The sequence below is a fragment of the Salvelinus fontinalis genome, chromosome 21 (genome assembly GCF_029448725.1).
Source record: "Salvelinus fontinalis isolate EN_2023a chromosome 21, ASM2944872v1, whole genome shotgun sequence".
NCBI classification, from domain to species: domain Eukaryota; kingdom Metazoa; phylum Chordata; class Actinopteri; order Salmoniformes; family Salmonidae; genus Salvelinus; species Salvelinus fontinalis.
This window is the reverse complement of record NC_074685.1, coordinates 22,569,183-22,578,170: the sequence shown is the minus strand read 5'-3', so window position 1 is coordinate 22,578,170 and position 8,988 is coordinate 22,569,183. Positions and strand designations below refer to the sequence as shown.

At 43.8% G+C, this 8,988-nt stretch overlaps 1 protein-coding gene across 17 annotated transcripts in view; it reads right to left on the bottom strand.

The window, feature by feature from the left end:
* Positions 1-8,988, bottom strand: part of LOC129818457 (dynamin-1) — a 92,256-nt gene that overhangs the window by 56,393 nt on the left and 26,875 nt on the right. For 10 of the 17 annotated variants that reach the window (XM_055874344.1, XM_055874346.1, XM_055874348.1 and 7 more), the window contains exons 7-10: positions 8,482-8,624; positions 8,061-8,196; positions 6,247-6,314; positions 1,124-1,262 (exon numbers count right to left, since the gene is read on the bottom strand). In XM_055874344.1, coding sequence (XP_055730319.1) covers positions 1,124-1,262; positions 6,247-6,314; positions 8,061-8,196; positions 8,482-8,624 — 486 coding nt within the window. Of the gene's footprint in view, positions 1-1,123; positions 1,263-3,021; positions 3,161-6,246; positions 6,315-8,060; positions 8,197-8,481; positions 8,625-8,988 lie in introns of all 17 variants that reach the window. The other 7 variants (XM_055874341.1, XM_055874350.1, XM_055874358.1 and 4 more) reach the window with 1 other exon arrangement.

Sequence of the window (8,988 nt, the reverse complement as noted above, 5' to 3'; positions counted from 1 at the left end):
AACCGCTCAGGGATTTCACCAGGAGGCCAATGGTGACCTCAAAACAGTTGCGGGGTAAACGGCTGTGATAGGAGAAAACTGAAGATGGATCAACAACATTGCCATTACTCCACAATACTAACCTAATTGACAAAGTGGAAAGAAGTAAGCCTGTACAGAATACAAATATTCCAAAACCTGCATCCTGTCTGCAACAAGGCACTAAAGTAATACTGCAAAACATGTGGCAAAGCAATAAACTTTTTGCCCTGAATACAAAGTGTTATGTATGGGGTAAATTCAATACCACACATTACTGAGTACCACTCTCCATATTTTCAAGAATAAATTGGTGGCTGCATCATGTTATGGGTACGCTTTGAATCGTTAAAGACTGGGGAGTTTTTCAGGATAGAAAATAAACAAAATTGTGCTAAGCACTGGCAAAATCCTAGAGGAAAACCTGGTTCAGTCTGCTTTCCACCAGACACTGGGAGATGAATTCCCCTTCCAGCAGGACAATAACCTAACACACAAAGCCAAATCTACACTGGAGTTGCTTACCAGAAGACATTGAAGGTTCTTGAGTGGCCGAGTTACATTTTTGACTTAAATCTGCTTGAAAATCTATGACAAACCTGAAAATGGTTGTCTAGCCATGGTTAACAACCAATTTGACAGAGCTTGAAGAATTGTGAAAAGAATAATGAGAAAATGTTGCACAAACCATGTGTGGAAAGCTCTCAGAAACTTACCCAGAAAGACTCACAACTGTATTCGCTGTTTAAGGTGCTTCTACAAAGTATTGACTAAGGGGTGTGATATTTCTACACCTGATTTTCAAAACAATTGCACAAATTTCGAAAAACATGTTTTCACTTTCTCATTATGGGGTATTGTGTGTGCGTGAGAACCAACATCTATGTAATTCATTTTGAATTCAGGCTGTAACAGAACAATGTGGAATAAATCAAGGGGTATGAATATTTTCGGAAAGCACTGTATCTACAACCCTAACCACTATGCTGATCTAAAACAGATCACATATTTTGCTTCCTTTTTTTTGTAGTCCAGCCATCGGTCTATCCCTACCTCTAAGAATGACGCAAGCCAGACTCCGAACATGGCTCGGTTCATTGATTACCTTGTCACTACACTTTTGTATGGTTGAGGTGAGTTCGCTCACTACCATATCTATACACTTCAGTGAAGGTTCCTTCAGCTTTTGGATCTGCTTTTTCACTATGGCCTCAAAGGCCAGGTCAGGAGTGAACAGGCCCGTCCTGTAGAGAGGAGGCGGTGACGGGAGAGAGAAGAGAGAGAGAGAGAAGTAAAGAAATAGAGAAACAGAAGGGGGAGAAACCAAGATAAAGAGACAAAGAGAAACAGAAACCGAGATGGAGGAATGGAGTGAAAGATGAAGAGAATCCACAGGGAGAGAGAGCAGGTCAAAGCAGAAGAGAGAAATGCCACAGTGTATTTCAACCAAACTCCCACATCTACTGGGTGAAATACCACAGTGTGCCCTCACAGCAGCAAGATTTGTGACCTGTTGCCACAAGGAAAGACCAACCAGTGAAGAACAAACACCATTGTAAATACAACCCATATTTATGTTTATTTATTTGCTCATAATAAGACATTTTCAAATGTTTTTATTATTTTGGAACTTTCGTGAGTGTTATGTTTACTGTTATTTTGTATTGCTTATTTCACTTTAGTTTATTATCTACTTCACTTGCTTTGGCAATGTTAACATATGTTTCCCATGCCAATAAAGAGTAACACAAGAGGGCCACAGAGAAGGAGAGAAACAGATAAGGTGGGGAAAAAGAGGGATGACAGACTGAAAGGCAGATGAAATAGAGGGGATAGGGACAAGTCAGGGGGAGGTGGGTAAACCGACAACAGGGTAAAAAAGAGGCAAGTGAGACATTTGGTTTTCCTTGAAGCTGTTCGAAACAGGCTAGCGCTAAGGTGTGTCCCTCCATCCAGAAAGAGAGAGAGAGAGAGAGAGAGAGAGAGAGAGAGAGAGAGAGAGAGAGAGAGAGAGAGAGAGAGAGAGAGAGAGAGAGAGAGAGAGAGAGAGAGAGATCACAGCCTGCACCACCCCACTGGTCAACAGCTCTGAGCCATGAGCCATTTGAGACCGCAGCTGTGCACCCACCATCTCAGACAAAGCACCTTGCTCCTCCCCTCTACCTTGACCCCCTCTCAACCCGTTTTCCACCCCCCGATCCCCCAGCTGACCACTCAGAGCAGGGCCACAGCATTTGTTATTCCACTGTCCCAGAACCACTGTGGTCAGACTGCGTTCCAAACTGGGCCTTGTCACAGTGGATTAACTGGTATTAAGACCACTGGGGCCTCTTCCGCTGAGTGCGGCCCTCAAAGGCACTCGTAGCTGAACTTGGCCCTTGGATGAGCAGCCAAACTTTCACATTGTCATGGGTCCTGTCTGCTGCAGGTGCACAGCACCCGGTCTCACAAGCAGGAGGTCTGGATGCTGAGGTCACCCAACATGGCTGACTGGGACAACAGCTGAGTGACACTTTGATGACAGTCAGGGCATCGAAAATGATGTCACCACTGCTAAAATTAACTCAGTCACCTGTGACTTAACAGAACTGTAACATCTTAAGATGTGTTAATTTGACCATTAATTAAATCATTAATGTTCATTTGATCATATTCATAACAAAAATATTTGTTGAAATGTTTTAATCCCTACTCCTGTGTCTAAACCCTTGACATACAGCCACGTAGCAGCAAACCGGCAGCATCAAGACCCATTCTAAACCAAGCATAGTTCTTTAACATGGCCATGGCCACTCCACCCAGCCACCCCATCCAAAGCGGTAGGCAGGCAGTCCCTCACAATACCCCCGCTACCCCAGTATGCCCCCTACTGTCCCAACCCGGAACAACAGGGTCTGGAGAACGGAACGGAACGGTGATACGGTAACAGGGATGACATAGCTGCAGGTTTTGGTTGGAGGGAGAGGTGAAACCATAGTGTTGCTCTCCACCGTGTGTGTTTACCTTCTGAGTACACTGCCTAACGGTATTGACTAGCTCAGAAATGACCATATCCACACATTTCTGGCAGGGCTCTTTGATCTTGCCGATCTGCCTTTTCACAATGGTCTCAAAAGCCATGTCCGGAGTGAAGAGGCCAGTTCTGCCCAGTAACAGTCCCAAAAAAGAGAGAACATTTGAAAAAAGGAGAAAAGGGGAGGGAGGTCGGGCAGAGAGAACAGTGTTAATTGAAAAGACCCCCTCCCACAACATAAAGAAGAAACATGCACAGTAAGACAAAGAAAGAGAATGACAACAGAAAGCAGAAAACATGACTGAAAAACTGAACGAAATCATCACATTATGGTTTCAGGAAAATATTCTGCTAGCTCAAATGTGCAGATAAAAACTGAGCTCTTAGAACACAACTTATATGATTATTGCTACACAGTATGTGAAGAGTTTTGCCCACATGCTACAGTACATGAGTCATCCAATCATCGGATGACACCATGCCTATTGGAGTCCCTACACTACTACAACAAAATGTGTCCCAATTCTCTTAAATGGTTTCCTTTCACCAGTCCCCCTCCTTCAGAACCACTGACCTATAGGGTAGAGGGCACCCTCATAGTAAGCATATGTTTGCAGCCATTTTCCTTTTAATAACTGCTTCTTTCAGATCATTTGCCCCAAATGAAAGGTACAAGGAAAGGAAGTCAAATCTTTTTATATGTATATATATATTTATATATACATACATACACAGTACCAGTCAAAAGTTTGGACACACCATCTCATTCAAAGGTTTTTATTTAAAAGTATATGTACAGTTGAAGTCGGAAGTTTACATACACTTAGGTTGGAGTCATTAGAACTCGTTTTTCAACTACTCCACAAATGTCTTGTTAACAAACTATAGTTTTGGCAAGTCGGATAGGACATCTACTTTGTGCATGACACAAGTAATTTTTCCAACAATTGTTTACAGACCGATTATTTAACTTATAATTCACTGGATCACAATTCCAGTGGGTCAGAAGTTTACATACACTAAGTTGACTGTGCCTTTAAACAGCTTGGAAAATTCCAGAAAATTATGTCATGACTTTAGAAGCTTCTGATAGGCTAATCATTTGAGTCAATTGTAGGTGTACCTGTGGATGTATTTCATGGCCTACCTTCAAACTCAGTGCCTCTTTGCTTGACATCATGGGAAATCAAAATAAATCAGCCAAGACCTCAGAAATAAAATGTAGACCTCCACGAGTCTGGTTCATCCTTGGGAGCAATTTCCAAACACCTAAAGGTACCACGTTCATCTGTACAAACTATAGTACGCAAGTATAAACACCATGGGACCACGCAGCCGTCATACCGCTCCGGAAGGAAACGTGTTCTGTGTCCTAGAGATGAACGTACTTTGGTGCGAAATGTGCAAATAAATCCCAGAACAACAGCAAGGACATTGTGAAGATGCTGAAAAAAGTTGGTACAAAAGTATCTATGTCCACAGTAAAATGAGTCCCATATCGACATAGCCTGAAAGGCTGCTCAGCATGGAAGAAGCCACTGCTCCAAAACCACCATAAAAAGCAAGACTACGGTTTGCAACTGCACATGGGGACAAAGATCGTACTTTTTGGAGAAATGTCCTCTGGTCTGATGAAACAAAAATATAACTGTTTGGCCATAATGACCATCATTATGTTTGGAAGAAAAAGGGGGAGGCTTCAAGCCGAAGAACACCATCCCAACCGTGAAGCTCGGGGGTGGCAGCATCATGTTGTGGGGGTGCTTTGCTGCAGGAGGGACTGGTGCACTTCACAAAATAGATGGCATCATGAGGAAAGAAAATTATGTGGATATATTGAAGCAACATCTCAAGACATCAGTCAGGAAGTTAAAGCTTGGTCGCAAATGGGTCTTTCAAATGGACAATTACCCCCAAGCATACTGCCAAAGTTGTGGCAAAATGGCCTAAGGACAACAAAGTCAAGGTATTGGAGTGGCCATCACAAAGCCCTGACCTCAATCATATAGAACATTTGTGGGCAGAACTGAAAAAGCATTTGCGAGCAAGGAAGCCTACAAACCTGACTCAGTTACACCAGCTCTGTCAGGAGTAATGGGCCAAAATTCACCCAACGTATTGTGGGAAGCTTGTAGAAGGCTACCCGAAACATTTGACCCAAGTTAAAAAATGTAACCGGCAATGCTACCAAATACTAATTGAGTGTATGTAAACTTCTGACCCACTGGGAATGTGAGGAAATAAATAAAAGCTGAAATAAATAATTCTCTCTACTATTCTTCTGACATTTCACATTCTTAAAATAAAGTGGTGATCCTAACTGACCAAAGACAGGGAATCTTTACTAGGATTAAATGTCAAGAATTGTGAAAAACTGAGTTTAAATGTATTTGGCTACTGTATTTGTAAACTTCCGACTTCAACTGTAAATAATATTTCGAGATAGTTTTTTTGCATCTTGCATTGTTGAAAAAGGACCGTAAGTAATTATTTCACTGTTAGTCTACACGAGTTGTTTTACGAAGCATGTGAAAAATAAAATTGGTTTTGATTAGATTTTTTGTTTATTGAGTTCAGAGCAAACCAATTGGGCTTCTCTTTACACCATCTTACACCAACTACACCAGAGAAATACTAATTGTTCATAGTTAAGGTAAGTATGGTTTATTGGTAGTCAGGAGGAATATGTGTTCAGGTACGTAGTTCAAACCATCTTCTAACCTTGAAGCCTTCCTTCACTCATGGGAGTTAGGTTAAGAGGGAGGAAGAAACACAGGGGGGACTTTCAACAGGTTCACTTCCTGAAGAGTGATGACATCACTGTCTGATTCGGATTTATATCACTCTTGGACCTAGGTAAAAGACAGGAATTTTTCGTAGGACGGGGATGGAGGAGCTAGGTTACACATGACGGGCATATGAGGCTTCACCACACAGACATACATACATACAAGATACATACAGACGGACGGGGCAAAGAGTGAGAGAAAGATGCCACCCCACCAGCGGTCACAGATCTAATCACAAATCCCTCCACCTCTGTTTCTGATGTCCTCAGTATGCAACAGCATGATGGGCGCTGGACTGCAATCAGTTTCTCTAGAGGTCTTCATGATTAGATGGGTGAGGATGATTAGAGTTGGTCTGGCCCAGAGGGGTGACCCAGGCGGGTGAGGACAGGGGTAGGGAGAGAGGGATAGGGATGAGGGACGTGCCTGATGCCGTGGATGTTCTTGATTGCGTAGCTGATCTCCTTGCGAAGCTCCTTCTCATTAAACTCCATCTGTACAGACACAGAAAGGAAAACACACCGTTAAATAGTGAACACACACCTCCAACACACAGCAGAAACAGGAACCTAAGGTCGCTTGTATTCATTGAGTGGCTCTGGGAGGAAGGGATAGAACGAGGGGGTTTGGGGAGGGAGGGAGGAAATATTTTTTTCCTCATATAGTCTCTGTCTCATTTTTATTTTTTTTATTTTTTTATTTATTTCACCTTTATTTAACCAGGTAGGCTAGTTGAGAACAAGTTCTCATTTGCAACTGCGACCTGGCCAAGATAAAGCATAGCAGTGTGAACAGACAACAACACAGAGTTACACATGGAGTAAACAATAAATAAGCCAATAACACAAGAAACAAGTCAATGACACTGTAGAAAAATAAAGTCTAAATGCAGTGTGTGCAAAAGGCATGAGGAGGTAGGCAATAAATAGGCCATAGGAGCGAATAATTACAATTTAGCAGATTAACACTGGAGTGATAAATGAGCAGATGATGATGTGCAAGTAGAGATACTGGTGTGCAAAAGAGCAGAAAAGTAAATAAAATAAAAACAGTATGGGGATGAGGTAGGTAGATTGGGTGGGCTATTTACAGATGGACTATGTACAGCTGCAGCGATCGGTTAGCTGCTCAGATAGTTGATGTTTAAAGTTGGTGAGGGAAATAAAAGTCTCCAACTTCAGTGATTTTTGCAATTTGTTCCAGTCACTGGCAGCAGAGAACTGAATTGAAAGGCAGCCAAATGAGGTGTTGTCTTTGGGGATGACCAGTGAGATATACCTGCTGGAGCGTGTGCTATGGGTGGGTGTTGTTATCGTGACCAGTGAACTGAGATAAGGCAGAGCTTTACCTAGCATAGACTTATAGATGACCTGGAGCCAGTGGGTCTGGCGACAAATATGTAGCGAGGGCCAGCCGACTAGAGCATACAGGTCGCAGTGGTGGGTGGTATAAGGTGATTTGATAACAAAACGGATGGCACTGTGATAGACTGCATCCAGTTTGCTAAGTAGAGTGTTGGAAGCTATTTTGTAGATGACATCGCCGAAGTCGAGAATCGCTAGGATAGTCAGTTTTACTCGGGTAAGTTTGGCGGCGTGAGTGAAGGAGGCTTTGTTGCAAAATAGAAAGCCGATTCTAGATTTTATTTTGGATTGGAGATGTTTAATATGAGTCTGGAAGGAGAGATTACAGTCTAGCCAGACACCTAGGTATTTGTAGATGTCCACATATTCTAGGTCGGAACCGTCCAGGGTGGTGATACTAGTCGGGCGGGCGGGTGCGGGCAGCGAACGGTTGAAAAGCATGCATTTGGTTTTACTAGCATTTAAGAGCAGTTGGAAGCCACGGAACGAGTGTTGTGTGGCATTGAAGCTCGTTTGGAAGTTAGTTAGCACAGTGTCCAAGGAAGGGCCAGAAGTATACAGAATGGTGTCGTCTGCGTAGAGGTGGATCAGGGAATCGCCCGCAGCAAGAGCGACATCATTGATATATACAGAGAAAAGAGTCGACCTGAGAATTGAACCCTGTGTTACCCCCATAGAGACTGCCAGAGGTCCGGACAACATGCCCTCCAATTTGACACACTGAACTCTGTCTGCAAAGTAGTTGGTGAACCAGGTGATGCAGTCATTAGAAAAACCAATTCTGGGGTTCTCATTCTGGGGTTGCATGGACACTAAGAGTTAGGAAAGAGGGGGACCTGGTAAGAGACATGCACACATACAGTACAGTACACACACCTTGACCAGCTCAAAGGGGAAGCGCTCGTGGAAGATGCGGTTGATCCTGGCTCCTCCTGACAACTCTGCTGTATCGATCTGGTCCCCAGAGCCCTCGATACGCTTCTCAAAGTCCACTGAGAACTGCTGCACCATCCTGAGTGAGATACAGGGAAAAGGGAGTTAATGAAGTGTGTGTGTCTGTCTCTGTGTGTGTGTGTGTGTGTGTGTGTGTGTGTGTGTGTGTGTGTGTGTGTGTGTGTGTGTGTGTGTGTGTGTGTGTGTGTGTGTGTGTGTGTGTGTGTGTGTGTGTGTGTGTGTGTGTGTGTGTGTGTGTGTGTGTGTGTGTGTGTGTGTGTGTAAGCGCGCGTGTGTGTGTGTGTGCGTGCGTGCGTGTGCATGCATGCATGTGTGTGTGTATGGAAGTGTGTATCCTACTCACTGCAACAGGGCCTTGGTCTTGCGGGAGGGGTCGTCAGGTCTGAAGTTCTTGTACTCCTCCACTTCCTTCTCTATAGACAGCAGCTGGCTCTGCAGCTTGGCCCGCAGCCCCGGCAGAGTGTCCCGGATGTGATTGGTCAGTTGCTGCAGGGTGAAAGGTCAGGGTGGGTTTTAACATGGGACTGGAGAGATGACAGTGGTCAGATCCTAGACTATACTACTACCATTCACCTACTCTTCAGTGGATGTTATTATTAGAAGTCTAGAATCGGCTTCCTATTTCACAACAAAGCCTCCTTCACTCACGCTGCCAAACATACCCTCGTAAAACTGACTATCCTACCGATCCTCGACGTCGGTGATGTCGTTTACAAAATAGCCTCCAACCCTCTACTCAGCAAACTAGATGTAGTCCATCACAGTGCCATCTGTTTTGTCACCAAAGCCCCATCTACCACCCACCACTGCGACCTGTATGCTCTCGTTTGCTGGCCCTCACTACATATCC